Source organism: Myiozetetes cayanensis, unplaced genomic scaffold (genome assembly GCF_022539395.1).
Source record: "Myiozetetes cayanensis isolate MyiCay16 unplaced genomic scaffold, myiCay2020 scf3, whole genome shotgun sequence".
Taxonomy (NCBI): domain Eukaryota; kingdom Metazoa; phylum Chordata; class Aves; order Passeriformes; family Tyrannidae; genus Myiozetetes; species Myiozetetes cayanensis.
Window position 1 is genome coordinate 45,647,504 of NW_026087521.1, and position 20,669 is coordinate 45,668,172.

At 44.7% G+C, this 20,669-nt stretch overlaps 1 protein-coding gene across 1 annotated transcript in view; it reads right to left on the reverse strand.

The window, feature by feature from the left end:
- Window positions 1-20,669, reverse strand: part of NTN4 (netrin 4) — a 47,155-nt gene that overhangs the window by 9,993 nt on the left and 16,493 nt on the right. Inside the window, 3 exon segments of the mRNA XM_050323688.1 lie at window positions 5,270-5,458; window positions 5,958-6,084; window positions 15,597-15,875. Of these exon segments, the coding sequence (XP_050179645.1) occupies window positions 5,270-5,458; window positions 5,958-6,084; window positions 15,597-15,875 (595 nt within the window).

Sequence of the window (20,669 nt, forward strand, 5' to 3'; positions counted from 1 at the left end):
CAATGTGGTGACTTGTGCTCTCCTTACCTCAGGGTTTGGTTCTCTGACCAGGACAGGGTATGGTCAGTCTTGTGCATTATGGCAAAAAAATTCCCTGCTGAAAGAATGTTGCCTAAAACTTCATTTACATAAAAACTGGATTTCCTGAGAAAATTTCATCTGGAGGGAAAATTTTCACTAAATTCTAATATCAATCTTTATCTTTGCAACTGCAAAGGCAATAAAGCAGAAAAGCCACTGTAGGCAACACAGCCTTTCTTTCTCTTAAAAAGCTTATTGCTGCACACATATATTTAATTTTGTTCTGACAACATTTTTGTGGTTTCAGGAATCTGACATACCTGGAGTATCGTTTCAAAATATTAAAGGATAGATTAATATTGGCAGTTAACTTAGAGGTGACTACTATTCCAACATCTTTGCCAAAGTAATCCCCAAATTTTCCCCACCCTTTCCATTCCCAAACAAATATAATTATATAAAATTAAAAGATTAGAAAGCCTCTTCACAAACTGCATAACTAGCCGCAGGCAGTGAACTCCGGTACCTTTAATAGCATAGTTTTCAACAGCACTCACTGAGACTTGCATACCTTTCTCCTGAAGTCTGTGAAGTGTTTTACACCTGATACATATAGCCAAATGCTCTCTTGTCCTACTAGATGTGGTGGGTATTTCTGGCATTCCTCAGCCCCTTCAGGGGAAATATCAAGCACTTAAGGCTCTTCTATTCTCCCGTAGTCAGGGAGATAAACCCACTGCTCAGTGAGAAACTTGGTCCTGTTTCGTTTGGGTTTCAGCTGAGTTTTACAGAACAACCCTATTAGGATTGGAGCTTTTTATGTTTTAGAAAATTCTTTCACACTTTTTTTTTTGTAATAGAAAATTTAAGATCAGTAGCAGCACCATGGTGGAGGGAGAATATTACATTTACAAAGGCTGTTATGAAAAATAGAGCAGTAAGCTCACAGGCAAGTAACAAGGCAACTTGAGAATGTAGTTGGCTATACTTTTGATAAAAGCCACAATGAGATGTGTTGTAAAGGTTGGTAATTTCTAACAGGCCTGCAAACCCACTCCACGGACCCCATCCTTCCTGGCTGCTCCTCTATGAGCTACCAAGGCTCCAATCAGCTTTCCAATGGTGGCCAGCAGATTGAAGCTTTTTGCTCTTGCATCTTGGGTGGAGGCCCAAGATGACACTAAATGGCATTAATCTGAATGGTGGGGTGGCAAATTTTCAACACGGTAAACGTTTGTGATGGGCTGCAGTGGGAACATGCTGGGAAATGCAGACATAAAGTGAAGTCCATCACTACACACTGAGCACAGAAATGAGACTCTAAGGCTCAAATCAGAACACATTGTATCCCATTTGAAAGAAATCCATGAAAACAGGATGGAATGCTTCCATACTATGGCAAGAGGAGGAAGAAAAAGACTGCAGGACTGATTATGTTATGTTTGGAAGCTGGAGCTAGTGCTTCCTCTTGGGCAGCTGTGCTGTGTTGGTTTTAGGCCCCATTTTCCTCCTTCCACACAATCTGCACCTCACTGGAACACAGGTGGTAGGAGACCCATGTCCAGGAAGGTGAGAGGAGCAGCTGAGCAGCAGATAAACAGATACAAACAGTGTTGAATGGCATTTCATTGTGGATACACAGGTGCAGAGTGCAAGACTCTCAGTGCAAGGCTTCTGACAGTACCTGTCTCGTGCTGTGGCCACCTCACCAGGGAGGCTGGGGATTTCCACAGCCAAGTGAGCTCTTGCAAGAGAAGGGCTGGCCAAGGCCAGCCTTGGACCAAAAGAAACCTTCCACAAGCTTGATCTTTTGCTTACTTCTTGATTTGTAAGCAGAATTGCTAAAAATGCTGATTTACCACCCTGTATATATAGCAATATTTTGCATGTGACTTCCATGGACATATGAATTAACAGCTGCCTGTCCTAGCATGGCATGTGCTGACCAGGATGGAAAAACAGTGAGTAAGATGCTAGCAAAGCTGGATTTCTCCACCCTGGATTGGTGGTACTGTTGTGGTTTCTTCAGCTGCCAGCTACCTTTTGAAATGACAAATATTTACCCTGAAAAACATACATCTGAAAAGCAAAAATAAACTCGTCAATTATACAACTTGATTTTATTGTCTGCAATTCTACTGTAGCTGAGGCTTAAAAACTTATGAGGGTGTAAAGAAAAGGACTGATAGGTATGGCAGGGGGAAAGAGTCATCAGATTGGTGCTTTAAACGTCAGAATGTCTCATTTTATCAGGTACACACCTTCTCCAGAGCAAATATTATATACACTCTTTGCCTACAAGAATCTTTAAAGTATCCTTAAAGATTATGGCTTAACAACTCCTTTATTTACTTTGACCTAGGTATTTTTAAATTTTCAATAGTTGAACAATAACAGTACCTTGAGCCAAATCAATGCCATGGCCTCCCCAGAAAGAATAATAGGGCTCCATGCATGCCTCTTGTTATTGCAGACCATGGCATGGTCCTTGGAAATGTTCCAGACATAGGCTGTAATTGATCTTATATAATTTAATTTAACAGTCATTAGTCATTTTCTACGGCCCTGCAGCTGCCATCTCCCCCAGGATGCTGGGTCCCTGGGTGCAGGGAGAACTCCCGGCAGCAGGAGACCAGAAATGAAGAGGTGAAGGGGTCTTAGGGAGAAGTGCATCTGTGAGGGTTTGAAAAGCCCAGAGAGAAATCATGTGTGAGTTTGTACTAATAGGGTCTCTGAAAAGAAACCACTCAGATAATGCCTACATTTCTGGAACCCAGTTTGTGCTAGGAAAAGTTGTCTTTCTCGGATCTTGAGTATTTTATGCTCCGTAATTCATAAATACAGGGAAAAAAAAGGGTGCAACAAAGTAGATGTGCTTTATGCAGAAGGTAAATAAATGTAGACTTTTTCTTACTGTACTCAAGAGTATCTTACAGTTTTTGTCAACTGTATGTTATATTTGGCTTTTAAATACCAGAGTTCAAGAATACCTAGTGATCCATAAAGAGGCTGGATGGTTGCATTAAAGGGTAATGGGGGCACATTTTTTTTTTTTTTTTAAATGTGGAAGTGGAATGCCATGGGCCAGTGACTCAGAGATTAACGCAGAAAGCCAAGAGAACCAAGCACTGGCATATGTCAACAAAAATACTCATTAATCATCTGATCTCCACAGCTTCCTCTGGCCCAGAAAGACTGGGAGAAACATTTTAATCAAGAACTCTGGAATTTGGCTAACATATAGCTAATGATGTGATCAAATGACTGACTTCGTTAGCGATGGTTTAACTTGCACACAGGCACAGGCGCACGCGCACACACACACACACACTGCTGGCAGCCTTCCCTTTGAGCTGTGGTTGTTCTGCTGTGATATGTCCCCAGACCTCTTGTTTCCACCTGGCTTTGCAAAGCAGGGAGGCTCTGCGCTGGCCAACCCAGGAGGTGCCATTTGACTTCCTCTCGGACCCTCCAAACAGCTACAGATTATGAACTGGGCATTCTGGCTCCTGGAAAACCTTACGATGAGTCCCTTGTGAAACTACATCTCCTCAATGGACTGCATGAGATGACACAGGAGGCCATTTCCAAGGTGAAGGATGGTGTTTTTAGGTGTCCAGAACACCACACTCAACTCAGTGCCAAAGCTTCACTCGTCCTCACTGGCCTTGGAAAACTGTGAGTTCCTCCCTGATAGGAGCTGGTACATAATTCCATCAGGAATTACAACCCTAGCAAAGGTACCAAAACCACAGTAAAAGCATGTTTCAGAGCTTGAGGGTCCCATACAGAATTAATTTCAGTCTTCTGTCTTGCATTATCTACCAGGAGTCAATTAATCCAACTGGTTCTTTTCTTAATCAACAAGGATGAATCCTTGAGTTAGAAAAAACCATCAAGCCTCTGCTTATGGTCTAGATTCAAGACTTAAATCTGATTTTTTACTAATGAGACTCCAAAACAAAAGTTCATTGCCTAACTTCTGGAAATAATTAAGGAGGAAAAGTATCTGATGTTTCAGAGAAGAAGACTTGGAACTTTGATGTACTCAAATAGGTAAAGAAACTTTAAAAAGTTATTAAATTCACTGTTAAAAAAATTGTTTACATACTACAGCAGCGAAGTAATTATTTACACAAGTAATGGAGAACTGTGGTCAATTCTGTTCTCATAAAGAGAACTAGGGTTCAGGTGTTGCTGCTCCTCCTTGCAATGGGTGAAGGGTAGACAGGAGGAGGACCTCTGTGACAGACTGGTGGGGCTGCTGGGAATCTCAGGAGGATGATATGCAGTGAGGGAGTGGGACAAAAGCAGTTGTTCCCCACCCAACATCGAAGAACAAGGTGAAACTGCACATGCACTTGCAGCCTGGGGTGCAGCTCCCACCGCAGAAGGATTTCCTCTTCATTTAAATGCAGGTAGTTCTCCTTGGGAGGCAGGAGTTTGTGCTCAGCATCTCCTCAAATGACATGGGCAGGGTGTCAGTCAGATTTTTTTCTGTCACTTATGAAGGTTCCCCTTCAGATTTGGGCCAGTGAGGTGAAATTTGGTGAAGCCAATGGGCGGCTGCAGGCTCAGAGAAGAGAGCATGTCTTCATCCCATATTTGGCTGACCAGTGTAATGTGATCAGCATGATTTGGGGATCCAGAGTCCCCCATGGTAAGTCACTATCCTCACAGTGGTCCCTGTGGCTTTTGGATTGCTGCTTTTGTTGGGGAAATATTTAATTTCACATGTGGCTGAGTCACTGCCTTTGGCCTGGTGGCCTCGGTGTCCCACTGTCTGAAGTATCAGTTAACTTGTTCCCGTCTGTCCCTCCCTCCACACCCAGCTGCTGCTGCTGCGAACACGAACTGGTGGGCAATGCTATTTGTCAGCTGCACCCCTCTTGGCTGAGGTGCCTCATTCTGAGGTTGCAGCAATCACCAAACAAGGTGAACATGAAAACATGATGCAGCTTTTGCTCTCCAAAAATAGCAATAGGAGAAAGTAAATTAATCATGCCTCTTCCTCTGCCCTCAGGCTACAGGGATCATCAAGATAGATTTGTCAAAAGCATCTGCAGACCTTCACCCTGCAAATATCACCACTGCTTTTTGCAAATAGCATCACAAAGGCAATTCAAAGAGCTCTCTGTCCTTCAGTGAAGCAAGAAGATCGCTCCAAAGAGGGGCAGGAAGATCTCACCTGTCGTTTGACACTTTCCCACTTGAGAAGCACTTCACTAGTAAAAGCTTTCTGACTTACGTTTGCAGGCATCTGGGGCAGAGAAGGGCTTCCTGAGGTCCCGGTAGAAGCCCAGCTTGCAGCGCTGGCAGTGCTGCCCTTCTGTGTTGTGCTGACAGTTGTCACAGACGCCGCCGCTGCGATTGCCTGATGCCAGCCATGCATCCATGTCAAAATGACAAGTGTCGGCATGCCCGTTACACTTGCACGCTGAGATGAAGCCAAAGGCAATAGAAAGACTCATTAAGGCAGTGAAAGATATTGATTTGTAGAAAAGAGACACAAAAGCCCAAGCCATGTTTTGGAATGGGGATTTGACCTATGAACCTGTTATTCACTCAAAGGCATGGAGTATCATTACATTTTCATCCCTACTTCCCAGACTCTAGAAGTGACATTTAAGAAAAAGCATTTTCTTTAACTCTTTTATTTCCAATACAGGTTTCCCAGTACAAGGACAGCCATAGATGGTCAGGCTAGTGCAGGGAGACAAAAACAGTGCAAAGAGAGCCATTCCTGCCACACAAACATGGATGGGTGCTGGGCAGAAGCGTGACATTGGTTCTTCACTCACTGAGATGCTTTGCAAGCACCTACCCACCACCCCAGTATCTGCTGCCTCTTGGAAACATGGGAGAAAGGCACATATGGAGGGAGCATTTCCCTATGGCAGAGGCTCTGGAGACACTGTTCCTGACCAGCTACTTACACTGACACTCTCTGGGGGCTCCGGTTTTGCCATCGGCAGCCTGCCAAGGCTGGTCATTGTAGAGCGGAGCGCAGTGCTGACAGTGGGACCCCACTGTGTTGTGCTTGCACATGCATTTCCCATGGACCTGGTACAGAAAAGAGAGCAAGGATCACGCACAGAAAAGCCCAAAGAGTTTCCAGGGCACAAGCAATGTCCATATACAGGAGATAGTATGCCAGCTAGATGCTATTACATACATGAGAAAGAGGGATAGTACCATGTCTGCCTCGATGAGCAGTGCAGCCAAGGGCAAATATTCTGCAGTTACACTTTCAATTCAATCAGTATTCATGGATCTGCATGTCATGGTATTGTATAATCACACCTTCTTTTTTTTCTTTTTTTGGATCTAAAAGGATCCAGGTGCAACATGAATTTCCAGAAGAGACTGAAAAAAGCCAAGATTCAAAATATCCTTGGGAAACACTGTAAAACTTTTCTCTTTTTCACCCTCCCAGACATGAATACACCTTTGTAGTACTGCAGGAATAGCACCCACAACCTCAGCACCTAGCTCTGTGTGCCCAGCCATCACCAACACAAATAAGTACAAGAAAAAAGAAATTCAACACCCTGAAACATAAATATCTACTCATTATAGGCATAATTTTTGCCCCACAAAGGAAGAACCAAGGATAGCACAAGGACCATGACTGACTATTCTTGGACACGTTCATGACAGATAATTTAACAGCTAGACAGCCCAGTGTAAGGAGGTAATTAGAGATGAAAGGCCAGCGTAGCACACTTGGTGCCAGCTGCCCTGTCAGTCGCTGGCATTACTCACCCTGTTGGCAAACACAAAGAAAACAGGATGTAGCCAGAGGGCACAAGCAGCCCAGCAGCGCCTGGATGCAATGAAATCGAGCTCTGCAGCAGCATGGCTCTGCTGGCAAGGATGATAGCCCTGCCTTTTCCCATGGAGCATGGCAGGTAACTGCCTACTGTAGCTATTTTGGGGTGTGCCTGTGTTTGCAGCTTTACTCTGCTCAACATTTTGCTTTTAAATACACAGTTCGGCTTCTCCTGCTGCTCAGCAGTGAGCCGGAGGCCTCAGTCTGCCCTGCCAGCGTGGCCCTGTGCTCATGCCACAAGTTGGCCATAAAACCAACGGAGCTACACCAGCTGCTGTCTGCTTTTGGCATAGAGAGGAACAGAGGGTGGTTGGGGTGCCTGGTGATCCAGCCTGGAGCTGGGGCATGGCTTTAACTGCTACTGGAAAACTCTGCCTTCCACACTATTTAACTTGCGGTTTTACAATTGTGCTGTTCCTAACTGCGTGACTTGCGGCTGGGACTGCCACAAAAAAGGTTCCTGTGAAAAACCTGAACAGTAAACAAAACAGAAGAGGATCTTGAACATGTTGTAAACAGCTCCTGCTTGTTACATTGGCACACACACACCCCACACACACACCTGCCTGATGATGACTTTCTGACTTACTCACTTTTAATGAATAGATTTTAGCTGGTATCTCACAGGGGTCAGAAGTAACCCCTGTGTACAGACAAAATTTCAAAACTGACCTTGAAAGTCCTTCAAAGACTCTTCAGCAGCAATGAAAATAGCAAAACCTTTCAAGAGCTTTTTAAGCAATCCATTCCAGCCTTATTAAAATGTCTAGATCATCAAAGGAAAATCTAGAACAACAACTGGGCTGTGTAAGCAATGGATAGGTACAGATGAAATCAGAATGCACAAGAATCTAAACTAAAGTGAAAATACATTGTTTTCTGTGTTATTTGGCCTCATTGCAGGTATCCATTGGTCTCACCGCAGATACTAGTTGGTCTGTCTGGCTTATTGTATTGATATATGCTTAAATGTGTGCTAATGTTTGAAAAGAATGAGAAATAAAAAAAAGAAACAACAGATTTGTGGAGGGAATATTTAGTTCTCAAAGTGTGTCTTGTGTTTTCATATATTCAGTTTTGCTACCACCTACAAAATGTTCTTCAAACTCTCAGATGCCTCACTCTCTTCAATTACAACTCTTCGATAAATTTGTCTCTCTCGTATATTTTAGGCAAGGTCTACACGCAGACTGATGTTACAAGGTCTCTTCATGCACATTTAAAAGCATACACCTGCATGGAAACAGAAAATTGCTAAACCTATATTGGTCATAAGGTCATCTGGCAGTTTTGATGGGGTTCTAACTCTTTGATGCCACTTTTGGTAGGAGTTTCTTGCAAGCCCTTTGGCCATTGAATAGTTAGGGCTAAACAGGTTGTATTAGAACCACATACGTGGCAGAGAAACCCTTCAGAAATCCTTCTTCACAGGACTGTCCCAGCTGTTAGGATAGAGGGACCCATCAGACCCAGGACATATGTGAACAGGAAGGAAAGTTGACCTGAGTGAGTTGGAGGGTGCCACGGTCAGAACCAGATGGTCCCTTGGTGTTTTGAAAATCATGATGTCAAAGTGAGAAGGACAAGGAGAAGAATTGCTATCAGGTGTATCTCTCAGACACTGGGACACTTGGGATTACTGTCTCCCCCTGCCCGTGCCCACAGCCTGTAGCCTCACCCCCCAAATTCAGCTTCCTCCTTGCCAAAGCCATACAAAGAATCAGTGGGACCCAATCAATCAGCCGGAGGCTGCTCAGCATTAATAATCCAAAAACTCATCTGAAACTCAGCAGCACCTAAGAAACTCTCAAAAGATTAAGCATCCCAAGACACCAGCACAGACAGAGGTAAAATTCCCTGCAGAGGAGCACTTACAGTTCCAAAGAGTAAGAGCCCACATTTTCTGAAAGCCCAAGTACTGTATAATAGAGCATGCCACATTGCTGGAACAAAGGGAGGTGGGTGAAAATAAAACAGAAGAGGATGGGTATCCCAAGAACCTGCTGTGCCACCATGAACTTGGCATGCAAAACTAATATGTAAGCCACTGAATAGCTATGCACCAACATCAACATATTAATATTATTCTGTATGTGAACTCTAAAGAAAAAGGCTTTATAAAATTTAAAAACTGTTGCAGCAATAGAAGGCTTGTGGGGTCTCAGATGCTGTAGCAAGGAGAGCTGCAAAAGAACCAATTTGGAGACGATGCAAATCAAGCCAGCTGGTGTTTAGATAGCAGCACAGCATGGCATGATGCTCCTGGTATTGATTGCTTGTAAAGCTGTAACGCATCTCGGTGGAAGGAAATAAATGATCTGTCTGAGAAGCTTAAAAAAATACCTGAATAGCATGATTGTCACGTCTGTGTAAAGGCCCGAAGGCTTGGGTTCCCCAGCTGACTCGGTGGATGCTGTTGCAGCTGGGTCAGGAAGAACCATGTGTTACCAGTCCTTATCAACAGGGTGTTCCTTTGCAGTTTCTTTTCCTCAGGGTTTATCACAACCAGATGTGTCAGTGCCTTCCTTGGCTGCTCCCTCCCAAGCACAGATCCCACTGTGGATCCTGCACCCCCTCTGCTCACCTCAGCACGGCCCAGCATGGGCTGTTCAGTAGCCCAGCCTGCCATGCACGCTTTGCAAACCTGTGCACCCCTGCTCACTGCTCCCTTCTCAGTGGGACTCATTTTTGGGTGAATACGTGCAGAGGCACTGGATGCAATGGGACAACTGATCCTGCTTCTGTATCAGATGCAGCTACCCAGACTTCAATCTTTGGGAGTAAGCTTTGGAAAAGGCAGTAGGGTTCCCGATTCCAATGGTACTGTGCCTTTACGGTGGTGCTACTTAAATGGTCTTGACACTGAGAAAACTTTGCCTCCTTAGGGTCCCCCAAGGTCTCACAGTGGTCCCAACCCCTCTCGGCCAGGCAGAGCATGGGGTGCAGACCTACTAAAGAACAAGCTGAACAGCTAAATGGGCAGCTAAAAACCAGCGAGGGGAGGGAAACAGGGTCTTTAACAGCTTGTTTTTCAGTGCAACCATTTAGTTAGTACCTTCTTTTCCCTATTCCTTTTTCACAGAAGTTTAATGAAAGTTGGACCCAGGTGCTTCAAAAACCTTGCCTCGGGCTGATGTATTTATTATCTTACAATAATGTTATAATGATTAACCCTCCAAAACAGCTCTGCTTTAAAAAAATTATCTTTCCATCCTAGCTTTATCCCACTGAAGAAAATACTTTTTTTCTTTTACGTAATTCCAGCATGACAGAAACATTTTTACACGTTGGAAGCAACAAAAGATGGTGAAAATTAGTAAACCCTTTCTTGCAGCCCATAGGCAGAGATTATTTCTTTTAGTTATAAAGAAATACTCTGATAGATGGAAATAGGAGAAAGACAGGACAAGAAGGGGTAATACAAGGAAATGAGAAGTGGTGGCAGATGAAAAACAGCCAACAGTCTGCCTACAGCAAGTAAAATGAATGCCTATAAGAGCTGTAGGAGGGCCAGTTGCAAGACTGCTCTGCCATGTAAACACCCTGTCATGCCACAGAGTAGCTGGGAGACAGGGCTGAGAAACCAGCCCAGCAGCTCTTTTGGGACCCAAGATAGAGTGGGGAAATGATGTACCTGGCCTTCAGGATTTCTCCAGCATCTCAGCACCCTTCTGAAAGCAGAATGTGATCCCTATGCATTGACAGGGAAAAGAGAACATTTTTTCCTCCCTTTTCATTCACCTCAATTACAGTTAACTGTAAGGCATACCCACCAGGGTCATTATGGAGCATTGCTAAGTACACAAACACAGTTCCCAGTATGTCTCATCCCTTTAAGCATTCACACAGCTCTTGACTCATTTGAGCGGCAAAGCCTTCTTATACCATTTTTCATTTTGTCATGGGGTCTTTATATCCCAGTTCACTTTCACACTGTTCCCCCTCATAGCTTGACAGCCCTGTCGCAATGTCAGTCATTAGAGGGCACAATGCAAACAGTGTTACAAAAGTTGCCTTCTGTAAGATAAACGAGTGTCTGATTTCTCTATACAAAGACAGTTGCTAGGGCATGCTTCCTTCCAGAGCCTTTTGTTGACGAATTATAACCTTCCAGCGCTTCCTTTCAGATTGCAAATACATAGGTTTTTCTCCTTAGTCAAATCCTATAAAATACTTTCCCCTGTATTTATCATGTTCCAAAATGTTGGGCAGTGACAAAGAAATGCTGCACTGGGGGGAAAATGCTTTCAATATCCTGTTATGAATTGATTTATGTTGCAAGAACTCACTCACTATATAGAGTCCAACACAAATGCACACTAAAAGAAAATCAACCAAAGACCTGATAGTGTAAATAGGCTAAACAGCTGGGAGGAGCAACAGCTTTTGAGAGAATGTCTTTGTTGGAACTGCTACAACTGTATTTTTTTTCTACTTTCTAGGAAAATGGGCATGATATCAGCCTAAGGAAAAATGACAGCATTCACATTGAGTTTCTAACTGCAGCTTTTAAACTGTGTTGCGCTCGAACCACCGTGCCAGTTTTAGAACCAATGCCTACCGGCTGCTGTCAGCACATGGGGAGGTATTCTTTTCCCAAAGCACCAGACAACCAAATTTATGCATGAGAAAATTCTCATATCCTACCTCGTTCTTGTGAAAGAATACAAAGCTTGTTGTCCAGGGTGTGGGGGCTGTCTGGTGGTTTTTTTTAATTCCTTGTACAATAGGCTTCTGTCAGTGTTGCTGTAGAAGACCTTGAGCATCTTTTGATGTCAGTAGCACGATAACAATTTATAACAGCCACTGGGCTGCCACACGGGAAGGGGGAGGAATATTCACTCTGCCTGACTACACAGAAGTGCTTTTGCACAGTACACAGTCCACCCAGGATCCCAACCATACTTTATCATCCCACCCCTTCAAAACTATAGAAGGGGCCTGGGGCGATCAGCCGGCTAACTTGGGTACATCAAATGCATACCTAACATTAGGTGAAGCATATCTGGGATTTGGTGCCTAACTCTAGGGCAGCTGCCAGAAATCAAATTCAGATGTATTTACGGATCAGGTTCCCAAATGGGTCTCTCTGTTCAGCCTAGAAAATAAAGCACGGTTCCTGGAAAAGTCCTTGACTTACACTGACACAGCACCTTGGACTACTAAAGAAGCATATAAGCTTCTTGCAGCAGTGCTGTTTCGGCATGGCAGCAGCACCACACCAAACCGAGCTTTGGGCACGTGTTTTAGGTCCACTGAAGATTCTTCATCACTAAGCTCTAGTTCCCCACTTCCTTTCTTCCGAGGAAAGATAGCTGCTATATCATGTTATAGAGGAAAAGAGAGAACAAGAGGATGAAGAAAACTGGGTGGCTTCATTTGTTCTCATTGTGTTCAATGCAGGTGAAAGATGCACAGACAGCATTCCACTAGAGGTAACGGATGAAGGGGAAAGGAAGGACAGAGTGGGAAACATTGCATAGTTAATAATAGTGGATTATCAATGATATAATGAAGTCACCAGTTGATAGTGGATCTCACCTCATGGGGGTAAAAGCGGGAAGCAATGACACAGCCCTTTAAGACTGATAATTCAGGCCAACCGTGAAAACCACTAAGCTGTTGGCAGGACTCTGCAATCAGGGAGGGCCAGAGAGTCTCTGAGATGGACGAACTCCAGGTCTCACCTTGAGACAGAACTGCATGGCCCAGGTGAGGGAGGTATCTCTGCATTTGCTTTCCCCATTTTGGACTCCTAAACTGTAAGATCCTACTTATCTCCAGGCTTGCAGGACACTCACATCTCCTCTTTTATGACACTTGCCATAGTTGCGAGCGGGCCATGGGGATGCTTTAGCAGGTAAGGGGCCAAGCATGCAATGCAATGGCTCCATGAGCAGAAGCAAAGGGTGAGAAGATCCTGTACCACAGATCAGAGGAAAAACAGACTTCTCACGGCCACTGAAGATCAGAAGGGATGTCCTCTGTGTGTGAATTCATTTCTCTACTCACATGTGTGGTTTGCCATGTAATGTAGCTCACAAACTGATCAACTGCTTTGCAAAGTATGGTATGAGGTCTGTTTGTCCATGCACATTTTTTCCTGGGTATGCACTGGGCTGTTGCTGATGAGATTTGGGTAGTGACCCTTCGAATAAGTTTGGGAGGAGTAGGAAAGAGAGAAAGTGTATCTGTATCAACCTGACAGCTGTCTGTGGCACACAGGTGTACAACAAGGGACAGTCAGGATTATACTTCCCATGAGGGGCAGCCCTTGCCATCCTTGGAAGGCAGCCAAGGCTTCTGTGTAGTTTTCCTGGGGAGCTCATGGAGATATAACCCTAGAGCAGAAGTCCCACCTGTATTTTGAGCAGAATTCACCTAAAGGCTAACATGGCATTCCCGATACTCAAACAAAACTGGAGCTTTCTCACATAAATTCCATTCTCTTTTAGGAGAAAGGGTGGGCAGGGGAATTGCCAGCAAGAGAAGAACAGCACAGAGAGTTTTGCAGCTGGATGGTGGTGATGGCACAGAAACAAATCTCTTTTTTTATCAGTCCTTGTCTATTTTTTTTGTTGTTGGGCATAATGTGAAATATTCTCACAGTGAATGCTTGGAAGTTAGGATTTTGCCTGTACACTGAGACCAAGTAGAGGGTTAAGAAAACTTACATATACATTTTTTGGAAAAGTAGGGGGCTTTTTTAAAGGATTTTAAACTTGCTTAAATGTTGATGTTAACTCTCTAACTTATTCTTCAGGAGTGCTCTGGTCTAAACAAGCATAAAAACAGAACCAGATCTTATAATCATACTGTGAAATAATAATGTGCTTCCCAGTTTTGTTTTCCTTGGTTTTATAGTGAAGGTTCTGCTACAACCCCAGATGGAAACAATTACATAAAGACTAGATTGAAGTCCCCACATCTCTCTTGAATGTCTGACCATAATGCTTCAGAATTATATTTTCCCTGAGCTTTTCAGGTGAAATGTACAAAAATGCTCCCTCTCTGAAATCTTCAGCTCTTTTCAGTAGTTTTCTGACTTCTTCCAGCTAAACAGCCACAGACACCAGAATCTTTCATCCCTTTTCTGTTCATTCACACCCATGTCTTCCTATCATCTTGAAAATAATCTTCTCTTCCAGTCTTGAAGCAATGCACTGGCAAACCCCAGACTGGTATGCACGAGTGGGTTGCCACTGCAGTCCCCAAATAGCAGCAGCCTCATGCCAAGCAGCAGCCTGGCATGGACCAGGCTCAGTCGAAACTACCTCGGTCCTAGGATGGAAGAAGTGGTACTGAGAGAGGAAACCTCTTACCACTTCTTCACTCTCCCTGCAAACCATGGGGCTATGTTACCCCTATACTAACACATTTCTCATGGGACATGCAGAATAAGCTGTATGACACAGTAAAATGAGTCAGCCTCTACTGTAGAAACGTCACCTTTGGGACTCCTGCCACATAAATATTTATAATCAGAGTTGAATTTCCCCCTCGGGGCCAGCGCAGGGCCTTGTTGCTATGTTTTGCTTTGGTTTTCAGTGCGATTTTGGCACTTGCTTCCTTCCCACAGCACTGCCTGTTACCTGCACACTCTCCTTTCCATACAATATAGCCATACTAGAAGCCTATTTGGGTGGAGACTCTGTTACAACTCCCACTGGTGCTCCAGGGCACTCTCCTGTGCAATTGTATTCCACCAAAATAATCACGAGCACAGTGCTGCATGCTTTCAAATCGGCGTATTTTCAAGATGTTGCAAGACTAGCACTATTAGAAGGGAAATATGCTCTCTGCTTCGTGTCTGAGATAGTAATTTAAGTGAAATGAGAGTTCCCTGAAGAGCTGGACTCCTACTCCCTTTTTTTTTTTTTTGATCTGTTCCCTCTCTAACATTATTCAGCACAATATATTTGGCTGACCCAGCTTTCCTTACTGCTCTTCTGCCAGCAAATCCAGAGTTTTCTGAACCAGCATAGATGGGCAAAAAGGATAAGATGTGCTGGGGTAGCAAGTGTCCCTGGACTGGCTGGGTGCAGGCATGCCATGACACAGGCATATGTCAGCTGCTGCTGTGCCCATCACCTCCCCAGCGGGTTAGTGGCTCTTGCTTCCTTGGGACATGGGGGGACTGGGGTTTAGGTCTTGGTGGGTCCCAAGGGATTTGAGCTCAGAGCTCTTGCGATGAAGTCCCCTTGAAACCAGAGCACAGGGTTTTCATCCAGAGAAAGGTACTGCAAAGTGCAACAGAAAGCCTGAGAGTGAGAGCCAAAACCCAGCTCCCTGTCCCCTTGGTTCAGGACCCAACCCAATATCTGAGGATCCTCCAGAACCAATGGCAGTCACATGATGCCTAGTACCTTCAGAGAAGCTCTCCTCCTACTTTGTCATCACAATGCCCTGCATTTATTATCTTTTAGATATTGTGTTCTTGCAAGTTAGCATTTGGGGGAAGACAGGAGTCAGCAATTTAATTTTTTTAAGGATCTACCTAAAATAAATAAATTACTGAGGAGCACCCTTGAAGGATGAGAGTACCACACCAAGACACAAAGGAAGTCCAGTGCTTCAGCCCCACATGGAGATCACCTCCTCTGCAAAGAATGTTTCTGCCCATTGTGCTTGGAATTCAGGGCACATCATGTCAAATATCTCATACTTGGACCTATCTCATACCTTACTATTTTTAAAACTCTGCTTTGCTGCAGTTCAGACATTGTTGGGTGCATGCACATACCACATGGAAAACACCAGCTGCCTTGATGGGCTTGAATCCAGCAATGGGAATGCAGTGGTCGGCGTGGCCATTGCAGAAGCAGCTGCCCTTCACGATGAAGTCATAGATGGCAAAGTGCAGGGATGGCGTGGGCTGTGGGGACTGGGGGGCCGGGAGGCAAGGGCAGCCCTGCCGCTCCAGCAGCCGCACTCGCAGGTTGGTGATCTTCAGCTGCGCCTGGGCTTCCGCACTGTAAGGGTCCTCCGCGGCGTAAGGCGGTGACAGGGCTCGGAATATCACCTGGGCAGAGAAACACAGCAGGTGAAGCAGAAATGAGGATGTCAGCCAGCCCCATGGTGTGCCATGAAGTGGAACGGTAATGAGAGCATCCTCTGGGAGCATGCACCAGGTTCTCATGATGCTCTTCCCCCTCCACAAGCAGTGGTAGCAGCAAATCCACCTCCAGCCCAGTATGCACCAGGTGATCCCCTGTGATCCCATATGTCCCTCTCCACAATAAGTATGGACCCCACAGGTGTGCAGTTACATTTCACCATTAACTTTAATCAGAAGTGGGTGCCACTGCTATGTGGTATGGCCCAGCACAGGGACCAGCTGTCCTGCAGGTGATGCTCAGGTGGGTTACGCTACATTAACACTCCCTCCCCAGGATGGGTGTATTTTTTAACAAATAAAGCTCAGATTTCCAAATATTTGGTTCCTATCAGTCCCAGGCTACTTCCTAGTGGAAAAGTGATTAGGTATGGCAATTAGTGACAGCAAGCCGATAGTCGAGAAAACTGAGATAAGAAAGAAAGAAAACTGGGGGGCTTCCAAAGTTTAAACAAATACTTATCAGACATTCTTTAACTTCACTCTGATTGAATAGGTAAATATTGGCTCAAGCTGAAAATTGAGAGCACTAGACAAAAGTAACCAATTTTCTTGAAAAGGTTTATTTTAAAGTTGTTGGTCTAGCTGCCTACAGTGAGAAACCAGAAACAGTATATACTTCATTTGACTACGATTGACATAAACCAACACATTTATGACACATGTAATTAGTTATTGGTACATTTAACTTACAGTGACACTTTCAGATTAGTTAAATAGCTCTTCACTGAACAGCCACGGAAGGCTTGATGAACTACAGTATTGATAAACAACATTCAATCAAGTCACTTGAGGGTTTGAGGGTGTGATGGAGCCTAATGACTCGATGCACCACTCCCAGCAATGACTTAAAACCCCCTCAAACTACCCTGCTGCCCTGTTGATAACCACCCACGCCACCCAAAATGTCAGCCAGCGTCTTACAGACAGCAAGGAGGTGTGTGGCAGCAAAGGGTGACCATCATTTCTTGCCTGATGAGAGGCAGAGCATGAACCTGCCGCTATTGGTGTCAGGGATCACAGTCTCCTACCTCTAAATCCACTCCTGATATGCTTCAGCTGATGAAGGCTTCTATTTTATTTGACCAGGATTCACAGATCCTGGAAATAATGACCACAGTGCTGCCAGCTGGCCTGCCCGCACGCTTTGCCTGCCGGCTGCTGCCTCTGTCAGCGCCACCACTGCTGGCACCGCTCCTGGCCAGGACCTGGCTTTTCTCCAGAGCTGCCAGAATCCGACCGGAGGAAGCTTTGTCTCAGCCTGGAAGGAGATTTAGCCCTTGTTTTGGAGCTAAATGGTGGCAGCATGCTTTTGCGTGCCCTGTCAGCCTGCCAAGTACAGCTGCGACCAGCATGGCGGTGACAGCGGGGCTCAGGAGTGCTGGAGCTGGGTGTCACACGCTGGCAAATACATCACAGCGGCAGGTCTGCACTGCCATCCTGCAAACCCTCCCTCTCAAAGGTATTTGAGCATCTTCTGTCAGAAGGACTCAGATATGGGAGAAGGTTAACCAGGAGAGGTGGTCAGAAGACAAGGCTGGTGAGCAGCATGTTCCTTGTGCAGAAGTGTTGAGTCTGATGAGGGGTATTAATAAACAACAAACACACTTCAAAAGGTTTTTTTGTTTCCCCTCTCTTTCAGGAATATACAGAGTTTTTTCTGCTTTCCTAAAATAAAAATATAAAGCAGGTATGAATAGAAACACAAGCAAACCCAACTATCAAGTCCCGTACCTCTTCCTAAGTCTTCTTATTTACCCAAATTTAAATCATTCTGATCACATTTACTTGCTACTGGCTTTGTGAACACACAGTGCTTTCAGATATGGAAGAAAATTCCTTGGGATACATCCAAACTGGTGACATTGATTTCCTTTTAGTGAAGATGACAGAAAATGAGAGGTCAAGAATTTTCAGTAAAAACCAGTATTTTGAGTTTCTTGTTATTACATAAATTGCATCTCAGAGAGTTCTTTGTTTGTCCTTGTTCAGATGAAAGCAGGGAAGGAAATACACAAATAGGAACAATTTATGCTAGATGGAGCTGCAAACTTTCCTCTCATGTTTTTGGTTCTCCTTGTTTATCTATCCCTGTTTAATGCATGTGACTGATGCTTGTGGTTCTAGCAAAGACAATTGCTGCATGGAAATCAATAACCCCTAGCGCCTCTGCACTGAGAGAGTTAAATCTTGTCTGTGTGGAATTCAGGGGAGTTATGCTGCTGATTTCAATGGAGCCAGTATTGCTCAGACCCTAAAATGCTACAAACATTTCTTTTTATGGCTACATGAAAACAGTGATGCTAAACATGAGCCCTATCTGTAATTCCCAAGGGCTGCGCGCTCTCAGCCACTTCCCCGTGGCTGTCTTGTACTGCTCCAGCTGTGCCCAGCAGCCCCAGCCCTGGCTTCAGAGCCGCACTGCACCCTGCAGCAGTGTAACCTAATGGGGTAAGTCTGGTGTCACTACTGCCAAGACAGTAAAACATCTTCCTTCATCTGTCCCAGACACTAGAAGCTCTGCTTTAATAAAATATAAACTGGTCATTATAACATGTAGGATGCCATACAAATAGCAATGCTCTGCTCTGACCCAGCAGATTAAGCTGGAATTCTACAAGCCCCCAGACACTACATAATAAGGTCAAGGACGTGTTTCCCAGCAGGATTTCCCTGTTCAGTCATTAAAATCACTAATTTTTCCCAGCCTATCTCAGGAGTCAGCACATTGCTGGGGCTACACTGCCCTCATACAGCTGTTATGGGTTTGAACCCCTGTGCTGTCCAGCACCTCAGACCCAGGTAGACACAAGGGCAGTGCCAAATTTCCTGCTTTTACCTCTTCTTGGGCTTTTCTGTGCAATTGTCCCAAGAACAGGGTAGGCATAGGGCCGTGGTATCCTCTCTGTGAGTGAACCATGGTTTGCACAGCAGACCTGACTGGGTTTTCACACCTCTGGTTCTCCCAGGTACCACAGTCAGAGGCCGCCTCAACCAAAATATTGCTTAGTTTTAACTTTGCAGGGGAAGCGTGTAAGGACGATTTGAAAAGAACACTTTGCCAACACGTACGTGCATCTGACGATGCATCTTTGTGGTGCCACTGTGTAGGACTTTGGTCCCACTGCCCATCTACAGTTCTGTTGGGCCAGTTTTCTCCAGTTGCTCTGGGACACTCATGATGAGGTATCTAAGCCACAGCCATTCCTCTTTTCAACAGCTTCCCAAAGCCCTCCTGGTTTATCCTGCTAACACCACACAGGTGTGCCAGGCTCAGCTCCTCAGTGGCACTGTCACCACAGTTGTGGTCTTGGCTGGTATGGGGACATGTCATGTCAACTTTTTAGTTCCCTCTTGCCCCCTGGAGAAGTTATTGCTTGTTTTTTGCCATGACATAGCTCCGCCACACGCAGGGGAACGCAACGCTTGGTGGTGGAGTGATAGCATGCAGCAAGCCTCAACAGGAAGCACCCCACTCAAATCTTCCTCTGTCTATGAGGCTTGCCAACAAAGTGTCAAAACCCATCACTACAACATTAGGTAGGCAATGTGACTTACATGGTAGTCAGTACTACACAGGACAGCAAGGACTGTGAAGCCTGGATCTTTATATCAGCAGCTCTGAAATGTATGTACTAATTAAAAAAAAATTAAATTCTGTAAAACAAATCAGAAGTAATACATTGAAACCCCACAGCACTTCTATACTTTACATGCCATATTATATCCTATCTGAAAGTCATTTTCATTCCCAGTGTTGCTAGTTCATTATAAATCTTATGATATTTGGGATTCTTCTTAAACACAGTACCAGGAATTGAATCTTTATCTCAGCTTCCATTTAAAGTTAAGTATCTGGTAATATCTCACATCTGAGCACAAATGTCACAAACCATGAGGCAAACAAAAAGAACCACTGTCTTTAAAACAAATTTTCTAGTATTTGGGGTAATGTTCCTCCCACATCACACAGAATTATGCTGTTGGATGGCACGTCCTATAAATGCAATGCCTGCATGAAGCAACATCAATAGAGCAGTAATTTACAAGTTGCACAGGGTTTTTTTGGTGTAGTGGTGGTCTTTCTACACAGCCAAATAGGAAGTGTAGTCTGCAATCCCTGACTGAGGAATGCCACTGCTATGCCTCAAGAGGGTTGGGTTCACTTGACCCTCTTGGTATGATGCCTGGTGGCAGCAGGAGGGAGCCCACTCCACTCCTAGGGGAAGCCCACTTCACTCCCAGGGGAGCAGGAGTGGATGTGCTGTCCTACAGCGCCCTGCAAATGCCATGGAGTAAAAATATTCTGCTCTTCAGCCAGACCACTGCAGCTGTCTGGAGTTTGGGCACATCATTACAGAGACACCCTCTATTAAAATTTCCACAGCGTTTCAATTTCCTTAGGGGCTGTCGTGAGCAACTCTTGCTCTGTTGATTACTTCACAAGTTTGAGTGGCAGAAGAAGCCCGAGCTCCTCGCCATTCTGCAGATGCAACAATGTAGCCCTGTATATAAATAAAGCAGCAGCCATGAACAGATTGCACTCAAGTAACTGCATGCACCACAATGACCTTGATATATAAATACATAAAGTCCCTTTGCAAGAAGTACCCTACTATGTTTACATGCGAGAGGCAATGAAAGAACATCTTTATATATAACTCCACAGTGGGACGGAAAATGCTAATGAATGATTCTGAT